General features: G+C 39.3%; 1 protein-coding gene across 2 annotated transcripts in view; it reads left to right on the top strand.

Moving 5' to 3' along the window:
* Positions 1–23742, top strand: part of ENOX1 (ecto-NOX disulfide-thiol exchanger 1) — a 597059-nt gene that overhangs the window by 126735 nt on the left and 446582 nt on the right. For both annotated transcript variants that reach the window (XM_063425978.1, XM_063425979.1), the window contains exon 3: positions 13899–13937. In XM_063425978.1, the coding sequence (XP_063282048.1) occupies positions 13907–13937 (31 nt within the window). In that variant the 5' untranslated portion in view covers positions 13899–13906. The remainder of the gene's footprint in view (positions 1–13898; positions 13938–23742) is intronic.

Below are 23742 nucleotides of genomic sequence, written 5' to 3'. Positions count from 1 at the left end.
TCCTTTTGTAGGACGGCAGAGCATGCCCTTTGTCGGAAAGGGGTTAACTAATAATAAATTGTATATTTTGGCTACTTATAAACTATATTTCTGTAATGGCGGTATGGTAGCCATCGCATGCCTACCCCTAGTGTTAGGGGATGTATGGAAGGTATAAACCTATAAACGTATCTCTTATCTGTGTAAAATAAATGGCTCTTTCCCACAGCTTCAAATACTAATTGAATGAGGGAATGATGAAATAAAACAGAATTTAAAGTGATACTCAAATCTTAACTTAATGGAGCAGTTTTGGTGTATAGAACATGCTCCTGCAGGCTCACCACTCATTACTGTTGAATCATTTTGTTTATGCAGCCCTTGCCACACTTTCCCTGGCTGTGATTCACAGCCTCCATGAAAATAACTTTAGAAGCTCATATCGCGTGCTCTGTTACATGAATGTTAATCACATAGAGGAGGCTGCCGTAGGCTCTAGCAGGCAATTAATAGAGACAGAGATCACTTTTACCTGGTTGCATTAGACACAGTGGCTGTCTTATGGGTCTGCTGACTCATGGCTCAAACAAATCTTCTTTATAGTTTATAGCATATGTTTTGGTTCTTTTTGATACTGCTGTAATTCACAGGTTTGCCCATTGAGAATAATGCTCCCCCACCCTCTTTTTTTTTAAATTTTTTTTATTTTACTTGTTCTCTCTTGCTCCATTTCTAAAATTTTACTTGATATATCTTTATGATATTTAACAAGTTACATTATCTCTGTTACTCTGTTATCGCAATGACATTTCTATTTATGATATCCACAATGTTATCTTTGTTTGATTATATTTGGCATATCAATGTCTATTCATTCCTCAATACATTTTGAATAAAAAAAAAGAGGAGGAGTTGAGCAATTCTAAAACACACTGTACAATAAATGAAGCTGAATAAAGTGACTTTTTGTCAGACAGTATGTAAGTAAGTTATGGGTTATGTGCGTCTCAACCAGGGGAGTTGCGTCTGGTGCTGCATAAATAAAATTATTTCGCTCCTAAATGACAGATATTTGAGCAGTGAGTCTACAGGGGCATGATCTATTCACCAAAACCACTTATGTAAGCTAAAATTGTTTCGGTGCTTAGAGAATCCCCTCAACCTCGCGAGACAACCATTAAATATATAGAGCTGGGCTTCTCATAATGTAGGCTATACATTTTTGCATAAGCATCATTCATTTGTAAAGTGATGCATAAAATATATAGCTTGAACTATAGTCATGCCAGATTTGTTCACAGGGGTACCAGTTTTTATGTGGGGTTATTTTTCTGGAGGAGAGGGTGGTAAGCTATAAATATGGGGGAAGGGGGGAAGTAGTGTCTCTTTAATTCTGTAATAGGTTTCAGTTCTGCAGGGCCACTCCCTCCTCATTGGTAGCTGTTTGGAGAAGCTTACTTGAGAGTATCTAGCAATGTCAAAAAATGGGGCTGGTTTAAAATATGCCCTTTGACCGCAGAATTTGCACATGCCTTGTATCCTTTAAGAATGTATTTCCATTGAGTTGCCATTTGCACATACCTAGTATCCTTTAAGAAGGTATTTCCATTGGGTTGCTATTTGCACATGCCTTGTATCCTTTAAGAATGTATTTCCATTGAGTTGCCATTTGCGCATACCTAGTATCCTTTAAGAAGGTATTTCCATTGGGTTGCCATTTGCACATACCTAGTATCCTTTAAGAAGGTATTTCCATTGAGTTGCCATTTGGGCAGCAGAGCCTCCTCATTGGTAGCTGTTTGGAGAAATTTACTTGAGAGAATCTACCGATGTCAAAAAAATGGGGCTGGTTTAAAATCTGCCCTTTAACCTAGTATCCTTTAAAAAGGTATTTCCATTGAGTTGCCATTTGGGAAGTAGATCCTATGAGTCTATTGGCCTCTCTATTGAGGGGCCATCATTGGCTCATAGCATCAGGGTGTCCATTCACAGATTTTCAAATACAGATCAATGGTAAGTCTTTGTAAATCAGGTGTTGTGGGCAATTGTTGCCTCTGGAGGTGAGCTGCATTGAGCTAACGAACCCAGGAAGTAATATTACCTGTTGTCTACAAATACAAAGAAACAAGCCCTGCGCTCAAACTCCCATTTTAGCCTGTCTTATTTTATATGCCCAGTAAGTTAATACAAGTTAATATTTCTAAATAAGCTGTGTCACGAATAAATTATATTCTATTGATGAATAATTATAGCCCTGCACTAACAATAACTAGATCTTGTTGACATTAAGATATTATTTTTAAAGGTCAAGCTAATCATGAAAATACATTATGCATACAGTGCAAGCTAGCAACCAGAGAGAGGCCATTACAGAAAACATATTAGGGAGAATGTGGCCCTGCTTCTAAAATTCTGTCAGACAATTCTTACCATCCTATGGGAACGTAGTGAAAACAGATTTCAACGTGAACATAATGCTTCAGTGTAAGCTCTAAATCACACATTCCTTATTTTTGGAGAGGTTCAGATATATAAATAATATAAAAAAGTGTCAGTTAAAAAAAAAATTTGTTAAATGTAACATTTTATTATTATCTGAATGGTCTAACCATTCTGCAACACTTTGCCACTTTAGACATTTCACTTAATAATAATCAAGGCCGGACTGGGGATACAAAGCAACCCTGGACAGAAATATCTATGCCAGCCCCATAAGTGATTGTGCCATGTATTGTTACATGTAATATGTAAGGCTATGTCTTGCCACCGCAGATGATTGAATAATATATAAACACACACACACATATATATTATAAAATTTATTTTTATAATATAAAATATTGGTCCTTTCAGAGTAAAACATTTAAAGGGACACTGTAGGCAGCCAGACCACTTCAGCTCATTGAAGGGGTCTTGGTGTTGTGTCTCTATTGTACTTAGAGCTTCAATGTAAAACATTGCACTTCCAGAGAGGGCAGCTCTAAGTCTGCCTTCAGTGGCTATCTACCAGAGAGCCACTGGGGGCGCTTCCGGAATCGGAACAGACCTTTGTTCTGTTATTTAACGCTTGAGCTTCCTCCTGGTGACTGAATGGTCTGCTTTATATTGTAATCAGCTTAAGGTGTACAGTTTATATCTTGAAAATAAGTATTTGTTATTTTATCCTTTTTTTTCTTTCCTTATTTATTTTTTATTTTTTGCATTATACGTTATGCCTTATATAGACAATGCATTAGATAAAAAATAGGGAATCATTTTTACTTTATTGTTTCCATTTAAACACTAGCACAAATCACCTATGTTTAGGTATAAAATTCTATAGCTGATTAATAATAATACAAAAAAATAAGAATACCTGTTTCAGTGCTCATTCCTCTGAAGATATATGTGTATGCTTGGTAATATACACACATATACAACATTAAACGACTTCTGACCCATATCATCTTTTCTGTTTTTAGCTCCTATAATTGAACTGATTTTGTAATTTCTATGCTCATATCTACATGAATGGCCAAATTTACTGCACCTGCAATGGTGCATGATTGCTGGTAGCTTGTACGGTGATAGGGCTCTCATGACGGATAACCTATTGCATGAGTGCCATTTTTCCACCAATTATTTAAATTTATTTTAGTTTTAATTTGTGTATATGACACTCATCAGGAAAGTCTGCTATTCTTTTGGGTCACCAACTCTGTCTGTTTTAAATTCACTTATTGAATCCACCTTGAATACTTACTTTAGTAAATAACCCTGTATATGTTCCCTAACATTAACCTAAATATTCTGAAATTACCCTAAACTGAGGACAACATTTTAAATCTTGCTCCCAAATGTGCCTTGTACTATATGAATTTCCAGAGTGGAAAGTTGGAAGCTGAACTACAACTCCCAGAATCCTCATGTGTCTGTAAATCTCTACTGCTCAAAGGCATATTATAGTCATAATGAAAATTGGAATATAATTCCTCACATTTTTATTGGACACCCAAAGCTGCATTATATAGAACCAAAAAAAAGACCATGAAAACATTATGCTTCTGTAACTTTAGCACTGATATATAAAGCTACAGAAGCATAATGTTTTCATGGTCTTTTTTTTTGGTTAACACTCACTGCAAAAACAACCAGTACTTCTTCCAGTGTGAGCATTTCTTTTTCATAAAAATCCACTACTCTATATAATGTAGCTTTGGGTGTCCCATAAAAAATTTGAGGAAATGTATTTTTCATTATGACTAATTTGTAAAGCAAATCCAGAATAAATCTGTACCATTCAGTAGGAGGAGTGATTATTACCAGACTGTTAACTGAAGTCTAACAGAATATTTAATTTAAAGGATCACTATATAGTGTAAGGAAAACAAAATTGTTTTCCTGACACTATACAACCCTTAGGTCTCCTCCACCCTCAGGACCCTCCTCCCACTTACCTTAATCCAGCGCTGAGCTCCCTCGGCGCTGTTGACCTCTCCTCCCCCGCCTGAGTGGAGTGGAATGCACATGCGTGGCAAGAGCCGCTCGCGCATTCAAACAGTCCATAGGAAAGCATTTCTCAATGCTTTACTATGGATGTCCTGCACACTGAATGCCATTTTCGCATCCAGTGTTGCAGAAGTGCCTCTAGCGGCTGTCAGGAAGACAGCCACTAGAGGCTGGATTAACCCTGCTATGTAAACACAGCAGTTTCTCTGAAACTACTATGTTTACATCTGAAGAGTTAAAACCTGGGGGACCTGGCACCCAGACTACTTCATTGAGCTGAAGTGGTCTGGGTGACTATATTTTACTATTGATTTGCACAGTACATTTATTCATTCATCATATAAATGTTTTCATAAAGTGATTTGACATGTGTTCCAAAAGCAGTGCAGTTATTTTGGAAATATAAGAATGCAGTAAAATGAGGGGGCGGAGCTAGCAAGCAACCCAAGCAGACGTGCGAGCACTGAGCTGCAGGAGAAATCCACTTACAAACGACGAAATCGGCAGTTCAGAAAAGCCCAATCACTACCAACGCTGGTCAGAACACAATGGGACGCAAGTCCAAACAGCTCCATAACAAGGCGATGCCGTCCTCTCAAAATATCGGCGATTTACTCCGAGCAACGCCGCGGCCTACCAAGATGGCGCCCACGCGGGAAGCCTCTGAACACTCCTCGGAAGACAGTATGGAGGAGGCCGCTGATGCAGCGACAAAGAGAAGGAGCACTAGAAGAGAGAGTACTCCACCTCCTGAACAAATGACATCCTCCATCTGCTCAAGGAGCTTAAAACTCAATCTGCAACAGACGTGGCCCTAATCAGGGAAGATCTGGGCACCATGACAGCCCGCATACAGGCCGTGGAGGTGAATGAAGCTGCTACAACAGCCAAAATTGAAACCCTGCAAAGGGAAATGGCCCAAATGAAGAAGACCAGCACTATTTTGGAAAATAAAGTGGCGGCACTGGAAGACGCTAAGTGCCAGATACCAGAAGCTGTGCAAGACCCTGAGATCACACACTACTTACGCAGATTACTAGCCTCCCTGCTACTACAAGCGAAAGCAAAATCCATCTTACTGGAGTTTCATTTTCGCATACCTAAACCACCAAGAGCCCCAGCTGATGTCCCACGGGACCTACTCATCCGCTTTCAATCTCTCCGGGGCAAGCTACTAGTACAAGAAGCCGCCCGAGAAGCTAACACATATGAGTTTGAAGGATCTGAGCTATCGTTCTATAATGACCTCTCCAGGACAACAGCCACATGGCGACACTCCATGAGAGAAGTCATCCAAGTACTGAGAACCAAGGGGATACAATACAGATGGGGACCAGGGTGCAGGCTCTCTGTCAGCAATGAAGGCAAAAGAATACACATCACCCAAGCAAGTGACTCTGTAGCATTTCTGCAAAACTTGGGGATATCCCTGGAAGCCACTACAAGCACTACCTCCGCAGCAAAGACACCAGCGACCACATCCAAGATATGGGTCGTCAAGAGAATCCAACCCTTCTTCCCTAGAACGAACGGTCCAACAGGCACTCCTCAGCCGACAATCTGAACACCGCAAGTACCTTATAACTTGGACTGCATGTAACGGATGACTACTCCTTAGGCTATCACCCTCAGACATTGCTCTATGTCCGATCCCACCTTTAAAATCTTGCTCCAGCGGGCCCACCGCCCAATAGACCACCCACGAACCGCATTACCATGTACCTCCCAGATTGCTCATACCCCCCAAAAGGAAGCTATCCCTAACAAGCAAATGTTAATTTGTCTTACTAATACCATGCAACCACGAGTTAGAAATATTATGCATAACTATTTGTATATCACTATACCTATGCTTTACCGAGACTGTTATGTTTACCTGTTACCTGTGATTCTGTATGCAAAGGTTGCATTTAAAAAGTAGCAAAACTATGTGAGATGATAACTGTACAAATGCTATGCTACAATAAAAAATTCACATTCTGCAACATATCTCAGCAGTTGTAATGATGCATTTGTAGTAATCAAATAGGAGGTGCCAATTCTCCTATTTTTACTTAAAGGGACACCATAGGCACCCAGATCACTTCAGCTCATTGAAGTGGTCTGGGTGCAGTGTCCAAAGTACCTTAACCCAGACAGCCACTAGAGGGACCTGCAGACTTTTGGTCACCTAACTGACACTGGACGGAAATAGTATTGTCTGATGGCAGTGGCCTCACCCATAATGCACCCTGCCACAATGCAAATATTGTTCATGAATGGTTTTAGGAACACGACAAAGAATTCAAGGTGTTTCCATGACCATCATATTCCCTAGACCTTAATTTGATTGAGCATCTGTGGGATGTGCTGGAACAACATATCCGATCCATGGAGCCCCCACCTTGCAACTTAAAGTTCTGCTGCTAATGTCCCGGTTCCATATATCACTTGGCAGGTTCAGCGGTCTTGTGGAGTACATGCCTCCATTCATCAGAGCTGTTTTGGCAGCACGAGAGGTACCTGAACAATATTAGGCAAGTGGTTTTAATGTTGTGACTGATCAGTGTGTGTGTGTAAATTATATAACTATAATTTGGCATTCGTTTTGCAGAGCATCCCAGTGCGATAATTTGTATACACAAAGGAAAATTATAATGAGTCGTTGCGATTCCATGGCTAGTGGGATTCACTGACAAGTTTTTTTTTTTGTTGTTGTTTGTTTTTGTGATAATTTTACAAACTCAAGTTTCTAGGCCATGGGTCTTCAAACTCCGGCCCCCCAGATGTTGCTGAACTACAACTCCCATGATTCTTTGAATTACATAGCCAGAGAATCATGAGAGTTGTAGTTCAGCAACATCTAGTAGGCCGGAGTTTGAGGACCCCTATTCTAGGCACTAATACATTACTATTATAATTTACCATGCAATGCAAATGCACAGGCCTCCTGCCATAGAAAAATGCCGGAAGCTTTGCAAGAGTCTGCATGCTTCGAGAACCTCTTTACATAGTAAAATGCAGCTGTGGCTCTCCGTACTGGATCTAAACAAGTCACTGGTGTCTGGTACACATTTATTTGTAGCCTGCAACAATTTTGACATAAATTCTGTTTGCATTGAGTTGATTACCCTTCAGGATAGCATTCCGCCATAATATTCTAATGTCAGGCTTAGCAATATGCATGCAAAGCAGCAGCAGCAAATCAATATTCAGTCAAAAAAGTCCACTGTGACCTTTGAGTTTGTATAATATAAAAGCTTCCTGCATCTAAATAACACTGCTTCTGTGTTCTGCCTCGGCTAGCATTCATTGTAGTTAAGCAGGGAACCTTTACAGATGCATATACATGCATCTTGTTAATGTACTTATTGATTTTCGGCCCCTACTTCTTTCCAAGACTGAAAACGGATGCAGTGCTACAGTGTTCTACACATTCGAGCGTGCAACTTGGAAAGAGCATTATGGAGCTGATTACTTCATCTATCTTTTTCTCCTTTTTATTCTGAAATACAGTTCACATGGCCATGTTTCAGTTATAATGTGACAGGCGTACACAGCTGTTTTAACAAATGCCTTTCGCATGGTTCATGCATAGTGTTAGAGGCTTAGGGCAAAATTAATGCATGTTAAGCCGATAGAGCATTGATTTATTGAGTGAATGTTGGAAAAGGGAATATTTATTTCATGTGTATCTCTAACAAACATGCCATTCACACACATTCCGTTCACCATACATTGGCCTACAGCAGCAGTGGATTGGGCACTAATACGGACTGGGCAGCTACATCACTCTAGCTCTTGTCTGAATACGATGATTAACGGCATCTCTACAGCATATGGGTTTCTTCAATGCCAATGAATTAAGCCAGTTTCTCATTAACCAGCTTTTCCATTGGTACTGACAACTAACACTTGAATATTGACTCTTTGCTGACGTTTATGTAATTTGCAATATAAATAAGGGAAACCGTGGCCTACCTCTGTATTACTGTATTTTGTCATTTAAATTATTCAAATAGCTGACTGCTCACTGCAATGGACGCGGCTCTCTCTAAGGGTGACAGCACACTAGCAATCTAACGAGGAGATGCCAGCCAAAGAGACCACAAATATCTCGGAAAGCATACTGACCATCATAGCACAAAGATCAATTCAATTATTCAAATAATATTGCGATATATATTTATATCACAATATTATTTGAATTATTTTATTATAACTATATATATATATCGTTTCCCATTTTTGTATACAATATTCATTAGTATTCTATTTAAACATCTGCACTCTTCCAGGCAGTACATACATAGAAAGCTCTCCCCAGCCCATCATCCTAGCCTCCCAAAAACTTCATTTTAATATAAATCTTGAAAGCACAGATTCAAGCCATGCCTCAAAGCCCTTTGAGTATGAGAGCCGCCTCTTTCGGTGAGGGGAATCAGCTGGACCGGGGCTTCCTGGCCTTTATACTGTAACATACTGCGATTTTACGCACGGACAGATTTCCCATAAGGCCTTGAGGCATCACAGGGGAGTGGGGCAGCCCTGCTAAAATCCTGCATTGTTGGTGCTACAGCGGGAATGCTTGTGCGAGAAAGGGAGAATACCTTTTTCCCCTTCTCACTCAGCACCTGCAGCAGCAGGTTCTCTCTCCTCTGCAGGTAGCTGAAGGTACTACAGGAGATTGCACAAAGATGTTATCGTCATAACATTGTGCGACCTCTGGTACCTCTGGCTGCCTGCAGTTACTGCTAAAGCCCCCGCACCACTTGGCAAGGGGACAAATTATAAGAGAGCCGCAGGGGAAGGAGGTAAGACTAGAAGTGAACGAGTGGGGAAGAGGGGACATAAGACAAGAACAAGTGAGTGAAGGGGAGATAAGAGGGCACAGGTGATGGATGGGGGGGGGGGAGAAAAGAGAAATTGTTTAAAGCAGGAGTGGAAGATGTGTTTAAAGGAGGTGAGAAGATAAATTAAGTGAGGAATGGGAAGTTGGGAAGAAGTGAGAAATGGGGAATGAAGAGGGGAATAAATAAGGAAAGTGGGAACTAGAAGAAGGAATACTTGGAGAAACAGAGGGTTGTAGGGAGAAGGGCATGAATGGGAAAGGGAGGGAGTAACATCTGAAGGGAAGATAAATGAATAGAGGGGTAATGGCAAATAGAAACACAATGCACACACACCTATACATGCAAACTAAATACACAAATATGCTCCTGCATGCACACACTGGCACACTTTAAATGGACACCACTAGATTCAAACACTAGCACTCTACACAAATACACTCATCATTACATGCACCAATTACCCTGTCACATAACATGCTACCTACCCCTCCCTACCATGCACTAATTGCCATCCAACCACCCATCAAGTCATATGCACCATATAACCATACATAAAACTACTCCCATTAATTCATCCATCCAATCACATTCCCAAACTACTCGCATTGAGAAAACTGGCCTTGGGGTCAGCAGAGAGGGTAAAATCCACCCTGACATCACAAGTGCATACGGAGTGCTGTCATGGTCTGCCATGGAGAATCAATGTATTCAATGATTCTCTGTTGCGGCATCTTAGGCACCTTTCCTCACCGCTGAAGGAGACCCGACGCTAGAGAAATTTGTTTAATTTTTCTTTTGTTTTTTAATAAAAGTGTTTGTGTAAGTAACCAACTACTTTGTTCTGTATTACTAGTTCACTAGCATAAAAAGCCTCAGTCACCTAAAATGTCCTGGAAACTTTTTGCCCCTTGACCATTTCACCAACTGCACCCTTTAGACAATAGTGTTTAAAGTACTTTAGAATGTTCTGATATTTAGATATTTTATATTGTCGTGGCATTGCAGAGATCAATGTTATCACACACACACTCTCTTTCTGTCTCTGTGTCTCTCTCTGTGTCTCTCTCTGTCTGTCTATATATATATATATATATATATATATATATATATATGCAATGGGTTTCTCGTTTACTCTTTGTTTCCTTGAACGTGCATTAAAGGACACCGGTCATCAAATTTTCACTTCCCTTTTTTTTTTAAACGTTTATTACATTTAGTGAAACATTTTTATTTTATGTTTATTGATTGCTACTGTGTTTGCTCTATGTGAAACTGAAGTAGCAAACAAGTTAGGTTGAGCTGCAGTTGGTCTGATAAAAAATAAATAATAAAAAATAAACCTTTTTTCAATTAATAAATATCATTACGTTTCATTAAATGTAATATATTAAAAATATAAATTTGAAAATGTGTCCTTTAAGTAAACGGCATAAGAAGGGCCGAGAACTTACAGGTTTAGATTTAAATAGATATTTTGTTAATATTGATACATAGAGGCAATGCCCTTTCATCTTTTTAATGAGGCTTTCATTACCATCAGGGAGGGACATATTTTACATGGATCTATTTGTAGGAAAACTTAAATAATCCGGAAATTTAGGAACCCTGAAATCCGTATCTGAATGGGTATGAATGAGTCAGATTTAGGCTGTGCCAAACCTAGAATCTGTCCATTAACAGTGAGACTGAAAACATGGAAATTCACACATTTGGTTATTATCTGAGACATTTTGATTAAACTGCCAAAAAAAAAAAAAATATATAAATAAATATATATATATATATATATATATATATATATTACTTCCCTGCTCTCTGATATTAACACGTCTCCAAGCTGTTGGTATTTTATGTTCTATGTTCCTCCTCCATCTTTCAAACTAAGCAGCTTTATTTTCTTAGATGGTTCTTTTGGATCATATTGAAGAATGCCTGGGCTGTTTTATTAATTGCTATCTGTGCAGATATGGAAGCCTCCCTTTTAAAGAGATGGATATTTTCTATGTATCTACAGGTTTGAAGTACCACTTTCAAGCTTTGTTATTCTAAACTTAGAGGCAGACTACCACATCTTAAAACTCTGAAACCATTCCTTTCTGATTGAACACTCTTAGCACCATAACCACTACAACCCATTTTTTGCATGGATTGACAATTTACATGAGTCCTCCATGGTACCAGTGCCATATCTGGTCTTCACCAGCAGAAGGAGCCAGGTATGTCTGTAGAATTAAAGGATCACTATAGTGTCAGGAAAACAAACTTGTTTTCCTGACACTATATCATCCTTAGGACCCCTCCACCCTCAGGGTCCCCCTCCCTTGCCGCTAAAGGGGTTAAAACCCCTTCAGTTACTTACCTTAATCCAGCACCGGGCTCCCTCGGCGCTGGTGACCTCTACTCACCTGCCGACGTCGGCTCCAGAGTGGAGCGGATTGCGCATGCACGACAAGAGCCGCGCGCGCATTCAAACAGTCTATAGGAAAGCATTTCTCAATGCTTTCCTATGGATGTTCTGCACACTGAATGCGAATTTTGCATCTTGTGTCGCAGAAGTGCCTCTAGCGGCTCTCAGGAAGACAGCCACTAGAGGCTGGATTAACCCTGCAATGTAAACATAGCAGTTTCTCTGAAGTGGACTGTGTGACTATAGTGTCCCTTTAGTGTCCCTTTAAGCAAGGCCAATACAGGCCTGCGTTTATTGGCTGAAAGTGCTCAGCCAACCCTCTCAGCCAGTCCGTGCAGTCCTGCATAACCCTGCTTTGCTCTATAGAGTGATAGCACCTGGCAAAACCTAGGTAGGATGTCAAACTGTGCTAAGACAGTATGTTTTCTAGGGACAGTGCTGGCGCTCCCTTGGTACCATAATTTCTAGAATAGGGGTGCCCAAAAGGTAGATTTCCAGATGTTTTTTTATACAGTTTCCATGATACTTTGTCATTCTAAAGCAATCTAAAGGCATGCAAAGCATCATGGGAGTTGTAGTTCTATACCATCTGGGAATTTACTTTTTGGGTACCATTGTTCTAGAGCGAGATTTGTTATTTATGTTGCTTTGAATGTTCTTGGTTGAGTTGCAATACTTCACAGACTTGTGTATAATAACTCCTACATATAATGTATTTGGGCAGCACAGCACAGCACATGCATATCTTAATAGATAAAGACCAAAATAAATGTAAAATACCCATTAAGGTATCATTTCACACACAATATACAGCATTTCTGTGTGTGGACGCTCTTCCCTCAATGTGTATTCTGTTTATTTTTAAGAGGTTCGTACAGTGGCTATTTTAGTATGCTAATAACATGCCTGAGAAGAAAGCCTTTGAAGTAACAGACAAGTAACTTGTTTTTGGGATAAGTGAATCCTCATGAGATCTGAATAATAATAGTTTACTGCAGGGTCTGAGAGCAACACCATATGGTGTACAGGTCTGTCCAATTAGCTGAAAACGGCACCTGAGACCTTTTCCTACCTCTCACTATATAACATTGCTCAGGACTCAGGAGGGATATTTTAGGAGGAGTGCCTGGAGGTGTGACTTGGGATGGGGCTTTAGGCTAATCACTTGAATGCATAGAATATTTATATTTATGTAGGTAAAGTTTTTAGAAGAAGGACCAAGTGTTTAATTTAAGCACACTAGCAGTTTTAGCACACATTTCAAATTTTATTTTAAAGGAACACTATAGTCACCTAAATTACTTTAGCTAAATAAAGCAGTTTTAGTGTATAGATCATTCCCCTGCAATTTCACTGCTCAATTCACTGTCATTTAGGAGTTAAAACACTTTGTTTCTGATTATGCAGCCCTGGCCACACCTCCCCTGGCTATGATTGACAGAGCCTGCATGAAAAAAAAAACTGGTTTCACTTTCAAACAGATGTAATTTACCTTAAATAATTGTATCTCAATCTCTAAATTGAACTTTTAACATAGCGTGAACTATTAACATAGCAGGGGATAAGAAAATCTTAATTAAACAGAACTTGCAATAAAGAAAGCCTAAATAGGGCTCTCTTTACAGGAAGTGTTTATGGAAGACTGTGCAAGTCACATGCAGGGAGGTGTGACTAGGGTTCATAAACAAAGGGATTTAACTCCTAAATGGCAGAGGATTGAGCAGTGAGGCTGCAGGGGCATGTTCTATACACCAAAACTGCTTCATTAAGCCAAAGTTGTTCAGGTGACTATAGTGTCCCTTTAAAGTATCACTTATCTGTAAGGGAAGTAAGGATCTCAAAAGGGACTTCTGGGACTCCTGCTTTCTGGCTGACTTCCTTTCCTACTCTAATGGGTAGGGTGACTCTTTCAGGCATTCATACTGCCTCCTAGTGGTTACAGGTATATGTGCAGACACTAATGGTTCAAGATACGAATCTTAGCAAATTTTGGCATACTGATACATAAAGTAAAAAGCTAACTTGCAATATGGATGTAGAAATTTAAATAAAGAATTAACTAGTTTGGTTTGCAAGCTACTTTTGAAATATTCCAGTATCTGCATACCTGCCATTTATCGGTTTTTAATTTGTTTGTCTATCTCACCAGTATACCCATACCAGCCAGTTTACTCTTCCTTCTCTTTCCCTAGTGATTTTCATGCCATGGAACCCGGCTGGTGACGTCAAAGGTAAGGAAAATATCACAGGAGCAGATATGTACCATTGAGAAGGCATTGAGTGGTGGTTTAACCCCTTAAGGACACATGACATGTGTGACACGTCATGATTCCCTTTTATTCCAGAAGCTTGGTCCTTAAGGGGTTAAGTGTTAATGTTCATTAGCCCTATATTTTGCCTTTATGGCCTTAAATAGGCTATAAATGCAGAATATAGCCTAAAAAGGCTAATAAAATGTCTTGAATGGTTCAATAAGTGGATTTTTCTATTAGGACATATTACCTTTTCCTTTAAAAAAAACGAAAAAAAACATCTCTTTATTGTTAATTAGCTTCACGCCTTTTTCCCATGCGCTAGTTATAAAGGAAAACAAAATATATGTTTAATTACTGGCACCTATTGATTCTTGCTTTAATGCTTGAGCTAAGATTCTCCATCTATTGTATTTCTGTGCTTTAGCATGCTAGCTCATGTAAAGCTTTGACTGTGCCATCAATCAAGTTATCTGTTTAATACCTTATACAGATGTAGTCAGCAGCCTGCAAGAGCTGCTTAATTGGCATTGTAGTTTTTCTGCATAAGCACACTTTCTTTATCAGAACATTTTTAGCACCAACCCGTGACTTAAGAGCAATGTTAATGTTCGATAGTGCTTTATTTCCAGGAGACTACTTAAAGACGTTTAAAATGTTGATGAACATTTTAGAATATGCCTATCCATTGCTATTGTATTGGGATGCCTGCATTTTAAATCTGGCTCTGCCATTCATTTATCCTTTAGGTTGTTTTGTTTTTACTAAGTAATATGACTTTATTTGTAATGCCTCGTACTGCTTTAAAATACACATTAAAGAATCCCTGTAACATTTACATATGTACCTGAATATGACTGTCTATGCAGTATTTCTTGTAAAACCGTTTCCATTAACCAAACCACCTATATTTAATTAAAATAAAAAAAAAATCTAGAATAAATCTATGCAATCAGGTAAGTTACCAAACACATATTAAACATATGCTTCAAGGGATACTATAGTGCCAGGAAAACAAAGCAATTTTCCCAGGCGCTACAGGTTCCTACAGTGCCCCACTCCCTCCCCCCACAGCGCTGAAAGGGTTAAAACCCCTTCAGTCACCTGAATCCAGCGGTGATGTCCCTCGGTGCTGGATCAGGCTCCGCCCTTATTGGCAGGGGAGACCTACTGCGCATGCACAACGTCGTGCTCGCATTAGGATTCCCTATAGGAAAGCATTATTCAATGCTTTCCTATGGTCATTTGGTTGACGCTGGATGTCCTCACGCGGTCACCTAATCACTTGGAAGTCCCTCTAGTGACAGCCACTAAAGGGTGGCGTTAACCCTGAGAGGTAATTGTTGCAGTTTCTCAGAAACTGCAGTAATTACCACCATAGAGTTAAGGGACATGGGACATTGCACCCAGACCACTTCAATGAGCTGAATTACCTACAGTGCCCCTTTAAAGGGTTTTTCTAAATAAAGTAAAGTAAATTCTGAACCCATATTTTTTATGTGTAATATTGATAATGTATAAAACAAAATTTTAAAAAAATGAAGCCTTACCTTTTAATTTAGCCCATGTAGCACTGTGGGGTGGGTCTGCCTACAGCTGCAGACAGACCTCTCCCACACTAAAATTAGACACTCCAATTAAGATCGTCTTATTCTATGGGGACATATTGTATCTCCTAATTTCTTGTCCAGTTGTGGATTATGGGATATATAGTTTGTCTAAAGAGCAGTTCAAATACTATTTACATTTAAACAGGTACAAGCGATACTGTAGTTGTTTATACACAGCCCAGTTAACAGTAGCGTTGTAGGAGAGAGTGTTCCCTATTGTGCATGCACAACATACACAAAATTCAGCAGGCTGTTTGCATGACGCCATCTCCGGGCTGTCTTTAGCTACAGTGATGTTTACACATTGTTATTTATAACTAGCAGGAAAGCAAACCCATTTTTCTGGGACTATAGGCACCTGGAGTGCCCTCCTCCCGCAGGGCTGAATGGGGTTAAAACCCCTTCAGCAACTTACCTGAATCCAGCGCCAATGTCCATCGACGCTAGGTCAGACTCCGCCCACGCTCCTCCACTGACGTGGGGACCTAATGCGTATGTGCGGCAATGGCCGCGCGCATAAGACCTCTCCATAAGAAAGCATTATTCAATTCTTTCCTATGGGGAAAATCTGACGCTGGAGGTCTGTGAGGACGTCCAGCGTCAGATAACGGACCAAAAGTCCGTTTGGATTCCGGAAGCACTCTAGTGGCTGTCTGTTAGACAGCCACAGAGGACAGACTTATAGCTACAATGTAAACATTGCTACAGTGATACAATGTAAACATTGCTACAGTGATACAATTTTACATTGCAGTACTAAGTGCAAAATGGTCACAGCACCCAGACCACTTTAATTAGCTGAAGTGGTCTGGGTGCCCCTTTAAATTTTGTACAAGCTGCATGGAATACACATTGGGAAGAAAACAAATGTTTCCATAAAATAATACAGTTTGAGCGTTGTGAGATCCGGCACATTAAGCCATGGAATTAAGCCATTTTATGAGACATTACTGTTTGCACAGTGTGTATACATGTAGCTGCAATGGTCTCACTCCACCGCCTTTTTCCCACAGTCACGGGAAGTTATGTCGTTCCACAGCTGTAAGGGTGTTTAGCTAAAGTCCATCTGTAGAACATGAGATGTTTCACATAATTACTCAGTTCTACAAGTTAATCTTTGGTGTCTGCAGTCCAAATTGTTTAGTTTAGACAGTTTAGGCTATTTTTAATAAGTTATTTTCTCTATCTGCAATTTAGGTTTTTTTTTTTTTCTTCTTTTCTAAACAGCAGAAGCCTTTAAATATGCCTATTCGGATACCACTGTTTTATGATGCTGTTATCACCAATAGCTGGCCATCTAATCTTCTTTACGATTCAACACAGCCTCTGATAACATTGCTCATTAGCAAACTACTGACCATCATATGACTGGACTTGACAGGGTGCCTACTGATTATTGAGCAATGTGTAAAGCACTCAAGAAGGCACGTAGCTGTGATGGCAGTTGTACTTAAGATTGCAGTGATAGCAATGTCTAATGTGAGCCATTTATAAAGAACACAGTTAAAGCAATGCAAATATATTTGAATACAATGCAAACGTTTTACATTTACTTTTTATGAGCCCTGGAAATAGACCAGGATGTCTTTTAGTATATTCTACAACTTGCGTTTCTATGACCACTGACCAGTATTATAAATCTATCTCTATTCTGTCTGCCCCAAAATATCCCTTTATGCTTGGAATAGCTCTAAGTTAAGTTATGACAACTGATTGACAGGTGATGGGATGAGCTACATCTTTAAAAAGGTTTATTTATTTTTTTAAACTGTTCATTTTTGCAAGCACAATATCTGTTCATTTTTGCAAGCACAATGTCGCTGAAGAGGTTAAAACTCCTTCAGCCTACCTATACTACACACGTCTCTCCACTACACCAACTGGTAATAGACGGGCAGGCTAATATACCTAGAACACACCTGTCTTACTCGCTAGCAAGTATATACCATCACAAGTTGTTTCTAATTAATGTACAGGCATAAGGACTACAACGCGATGCCTTAACCAGGAATGCCAATCTACTCTCAACCATTTATGCTTATAGTTAGTTACCGCATGGTTTACCGTTTTAGTATTTTATTCCTTTAAAAATGTATGCATACTCAACATGTCTCAACTGTTATAATATGAATATGAAAATCGAGCCTGCTAACGCTGTTGGGGCGAAACAGGCACTGTTGTACCTACCTGCATACCAAAAATAAAGAATTCAAAAAAAAACTCCTTCAGCCACTTACCTGAATCCAGCACCAATGTCCCTCAGCGCTGGGTCAGGCTCCTCCTCCTCCGCCGATGGGGGAGACCTAATGCGCATGCGGGGCAATGGCTGCGTGCATGCATTAGACCTCCCTATAGGAAAGCATTATTCAGTGCTTTCCTGTGGGGATTCTGGTGACGCTGGTGGTCCTCATGCAGAGCGTGAGGATATTCATCATTGTTTAGAATCGTCCAAGTAGCCAGAAGTCCCTATAAAAAAACTGCAATAATTACACTGGCAGGATTAAGGGTGATGGGAGATGGCACCCAGACCACTTCAATGGGCTGAAGTGGTCTGGGTGCCTGGAGTGTCCCTTTAATTAATGTATCTATTGTCTCTTTCATGCACTTAAAATTAACAGGATAACTCTTAATTAATTCATCCAGTTATACATTAGTACCACTGTCCCTAGATCAGAAACCAAAATATAATTTTCCAGATGTTGTGGTAAGACTACTCCCATGATGTTTTTGCGTACCACATGGCAGGCAAAGCATCAGGAAATGTGGCTTTCTACAACAGCAAGAGATCTGCACCTTGGTCATCGCTCCCCTAGAGTGTTTCTTGACACATTTTGTAATAAACCCTACATATACAGTATGGATAGACGTATGTGGAGCATCTCAAACAAGTGCCTTTTCTTTTTTCTACATTTTTCTCTAAAAAGGTACATTGTGCACGAGGGTTCCTCTTAGCACGCTGAGATCCTTTTATAGTGCTTTATTCCAAGCAGGCTTTTGTCATTGACAAAAATGTTCAATGCCGTCTCTCATATCATGTCCTTATACAAAAATCCCTTATCAATTGCATGCGCTATCCATCATAATTTCCTCCATGAATCATGACTCCATCATTGTTTACCAGCTAAAATGAGATGACTCGCGTGATGAATAGGATAATGGCATGTCATTTGAATTGATGATATTGATGGCGCTGTAAGAAAAAAACAACAACTTGAAATACCTTTTCTGCTCGATTCGTTTGCTAATAGTATTGACTTCTAAATTAGAATTCCCATCCAGGCTTCTTTTATGACACAGATCTCTTAATTTGTTTAGACTTTTCATTTTGCAGTTGAATTCTTGTTATAACCAATATGTTTAAAAAACTAAAACAAACAACAACAAAAAACTAGGAAAAAATAAAAAAAAAGTTAAAACCGTTTTTTTTTTTTTGTTTTTTTTTGTCCTAACATTTACAGCAGGTTTCAAAGCCTTCGAGGTATGGGTCAATACAATTAGCATGGTTAGATAATTGAAGATATTGATTGCCTTTCCTTTTAATAGCTTTCATTTCACATTAGAAATTAAAACTTAAATCGAAAATAGAAATCAACCCACACATCACTTACGTGACATTTTCTCAGTTATTGAGACTTAAATGCCCGTCACCCATTCTTTACCTGGATTTAGTCTTCTAAATATTAACTCCATAGCAATAAAAATTCTCTGTTATTAGTGAATTTGGTGAATTTCTAAATTAAAAAAAAAAAAAAAAAATGTAATCTGTCCGTCTTTCTATATTGCCTGTAGAATGGACAGATTAGAAAGTTTTGTTTGTCTATTTTTTTTTTTTTTATCTGCAGGCTCTATTTTTTTTTATTGATTTTGAAACTGCTACATGCTTAGCTACAATGGGAACAGTATCTTGCTGTTTCTCGTTGTGCACCAATTAGGCTTTTGTAATTTAAATGTTAGCTTTCGCTCTGATGTGGAAGCTTTGTGCTCTGTATGCAGGATTTTTCTCATCCAGCATTGGTGCCGTAACGTAATGATTTATTAAGGTGGTAGGAGAAATATTGATCCTGCTAATAGCTTCAACCTTGGCTTATAATGCTTTACATTTTACTTAGCTTAAAGGGCCACATGTCTTTTATTTGTGCATTTTGGGCTGACCATGAATGTTGTGCTTTTTTACCAATAAACATTTATTCAGTATTGAGCTGCAGGTGGAAGTACTGCATACTGATTGCCGTAATAATCAGGAACTTGACAGGCTTTCTCATAATTTGATAAATAAAGTAACATATTTTGAGCAGACAGAAGATAATGCTAATGTAACTCATAGAGTTCAAGTGACAGTTTGACGCCTGCATTCTGTACATTAAAGGTGCACGCGCACACACACACACACCTATATATATATATATATATATATATATATATATATATATATATATATATATATATATATATATATATATATATATAATTTTTTTGTTTGTTTGTTTTTGGTTTTTGTTCTTCCCAATTAGATGTTTTCTTTAACCTGTTTAGATTATTGTGCGCTTGTTTTTTTTAATTAAAACATTTAAACTGACCTGTAATTTAGCGCCCGGACAATCTCATCACAGCAGCTCGATCTTCCTCTGGTAAAGTGATCAATCCTGAAGACATTTGTTCAATCAGAACATTGCAGACAATCCGCATGTATTGCAAATAGCTGCAATCTGCCAATCCAATGCTTCTCTATGAGACACAGGGAATGCACACAGGACATACTAGTCTTATTTTGTTGGATGTCTTCATTGAATTGCAAACACTAGCAGGCATAAAAACTGCAAAATCAGTGCTGTTTCTCAGAAATTACACTGTTTTCATTTGCAAGGCAACATTTGTGCCCTAAAGTGATTTCATTGAGATTAAGTGATTTTGGTGTGCAGACTGTCCCTTTAACTTAAAAATCTATTTTAAAGGGCCGGAGACTGATTCTAAGGAAAATATTTTAAACTAACACTATAGAGTTAGGAACACAAACGTGTGTTCCTGACCCTATATTGTTAAAAATACTATTTAGGTGGCCGGCACCTGTTATGCCTCCTTAACCCCTTAAGGACCAAACTTCTGGAATAAAATGGAATCATGACGTGTCACACACGTCATGTGTCCTTAAGGGGTTAAATAGTGTTAAACTTCTCCTTAATTCCAGCGCCGCGTGTGTCCGTTAGCGCTGACTCCCCCCTTATCCACCATTAGATCATCAGAATTGACGCTCTCAGCCTGTCTAATGCTTTCCCATGGGATGGCACTGGATTGGCTGAGATGGTCAATTCAGATGATTTCAGCCAAGGAGGCAGGGGGGGAATGGCAGAGCCAGGCGCCGCTCTGGCCAATCAGCATCTCCTCATATTGCATTGAATGCAGAGCGTGGAGACACTGAATGTCAGTACTACACAGGAAGCACTTCTAGTGACCTCTGCGTCACTGCCAATGGAGGTGTCCCTAGGGAGAAATGTAAGCACTGCCTTTTCTCTGAAAAGGCGGCGTTTACATTAAAATACCTGCATGGACTGACTATGCTCACCAGAACAACTACATTAAGGTGTTATTCTCTTGGTGACTATAGTGTCCCTTTAAGAATTTCTGCTGATTCCTGTTGCACACTTTGAGGATGAAATCAGTCCAGAATATTTATAAAATGTAACACCTGTATTCTGAACACATTATTTGTTTGTTGTTTTAACTTTGTGGTTGCTGTTCTACTGTGTCTGGCTGCTTTCCTTTTATGTCTTCGTTTTGTGTTCAGGTTTGCCTAACTTCTGAAATAAAAGGGAATCATGATATGTCACACATGTCATGTGTCCTTAAGGGGTTAAAAAATAAATAAAAAAATAATAAATAAAAAGGAAGTGGGGAGGGTCCCGGATTTTAAATACGGGATAAGTCCCCGGTATTTATTTTTACTCGCAGAGTACCCCAAAATCCTGGACTGTCCAGACAGATTCTGGACTACTGGCATCTTTGGACCACTCAAGGCCGTCGCTCATAGTGCCCTGTTGTTGAATAATTGCATAAAAAACATGGATAGCTCGCAAGTATAATTCTTAAGAAAACAAGCTTAATATATGTGGCTCATTATGAGAAAGAAGTAGCAAGCACTATACATTTCAACAAATCCTTTGTCCAAAGATAAGCTATGCCATGCTGTGAGTCATTTATTTTACCTTCAACAAATACTATATTTTATTTGTGGAATACAAAATACAGTTTTATAATTTCTTATCTCTGTTTTGTTTAATTGTCAAAACTAGTGGAATATAACCTGATGCAGATCTTCTGAGCAGTAATCATTTTAAGTGTTGCTGCAAAGTCTTTTCCATAGGGATTACCCAAGCAGGGAAAGTCATGTGATGATTATTTATTTTTATTTTTTTTTACTACAGAAAAGAAATGACATTACTAAGCAAGATATTGAATTGTTTTCATTGTTCTTGTAAGTGGATGCTGTACTCTTAAGGTACTCTGTACTGCATTCACGATTCACTATTTTTAAGTTTTATCCAGGAATATTTCCCCGTGTAAGCAGCCTTTTGAAATTCTGTTTATTTATTAGAAAAAAAACGTTCAGCTGTTATAACTTGTTTTTGGCAAAATGCTCATTAATATTTAACAATATATATATGCGATTACATTCTCATTCATATTTTGCTAAAGTCAGTTTTTAGATTATTACTGCATTTTGTCTTCCAGCTTTTTTTATGCATGTTTATGCAGCAGATATAGCTGTCCATGTCTATATGCAGAACAAGTATCTAACATACGTACTATTCCCATTGAACCCTAGCCAACAATCCAGCAAGTATGACAATAGCATCTGCATGAGCCCTGGATCCAAGATAGTCAGAGATGTCCTACGTTCTAGACCCTGTGCCTTCAATTTGTAATGAGCAATGCAAACTTAGTGTTACCCTGACCATCATATCCAGCCTGCTGTAGTAGCTATAATAGTATCCTGGTGCCATTAGCTGGTAATGGGGCAAACCATTTTACAATGGTTTGCCATCTTACCTGGGTTCCCACTGGTTCTGCAGGGGCTTAGAAGCCAGATGTCAATCTAGATTCTCATTCTTTAGGTGAGGGTATCAAGTGATCGATCTTAGCCAACAGATGCCCCTCTGTACATAGAAATCTATGACATTTGACATTCTTTATTTTAAAAAGTGCATTTTTGCAATATTGTATACGGCAGTAAACATCACAGATGGAGCAGAAAACATACTTCACTTTTTATATTGATAAAACACGTTGGACTAGTGTGAGTTAGATCAGGGATAAAGGAAAATATTTGCAAGAAAGGATAAGGAACTGCGCGAGAGAAACACAAGTTAAGTAGTAATGCTAAATAGTGTGTTATAACATTGTGATCCCATTGTACAGCGCTATGGAATTTGCTGGCGCTATATAAATAACAAAATAATAAAAAATTAATGAGAAGTTCCCTGATTTGGGAGACATAGAACAAATGTAGGAAAATCCCTGGAGTAAGTGATCAGATAAGAGCAAGACAGACTATCCTTCCAGCCTTGAATGAATGCCAGCATCATCGAGCCACGGACTCAGCGGCTAGTAGAGTCCAAGCCCTTCCTTTTCAGGAAATTGTAGAAAACCTTGCTGATCAGTCGCCACTAGCAGCAATCAGTCTTCTGTGTGGATGATGCAATGGGGTCAAACTCCTAACCACCCTCAGCCTAGCAGGGCTGATGTTGAGTGGTACAGGTGTGTAGGCTTTGCCCGGGATGGTGTCCCACTGCTCCTTCGGCCTCTGCCTCTTTGGCCTCCCTAATGATGCTGAGATGGTGTTAGCCTGTGCGAGCCTCAATTGCGGCCCAAAAGCGGTCTGCAATCTCCTGTAGCCGCTTCAGCGATTGTTCCACAGAGCCTTACTGGACTCTCCTGGACTGTGCATCATCACATAATTCTGCTAGGCCTTCCTGGAACCTCCATTAAAAGCAAGGTAGAGGGCACCGCATTTGGTTCTGGGGATAGGTAATCCACAGATCATGCAAGATGTGGGTGCTAAGTGTTGGCTAGTAAAATGCAAGAGTCAAGTAAGGAGCTCTCAAACAATGAATCAGGCCACCATGCAGTGCAGGCCCTGACCAGCCCGCCCCTCCCCCATGTACATTTGAATAATTGGA

Source organism: Pelobates fuscus, chromosome 1 (genome assembly GCF_036172605.1).
Source record: "Pelobates fuscus isolate aPelFus1 chromosome 1, aPelFus1.pri, whole genome shotgun sequence".
NCBI lineage: Eukaryota > Metazoa > Chordata > Amphibia > Anura > Pelobatidae > Pelobates > Pelobates fuscus.
This window is presented reverse-complemented; position numbering and strand designations above follow the sequence as displayed.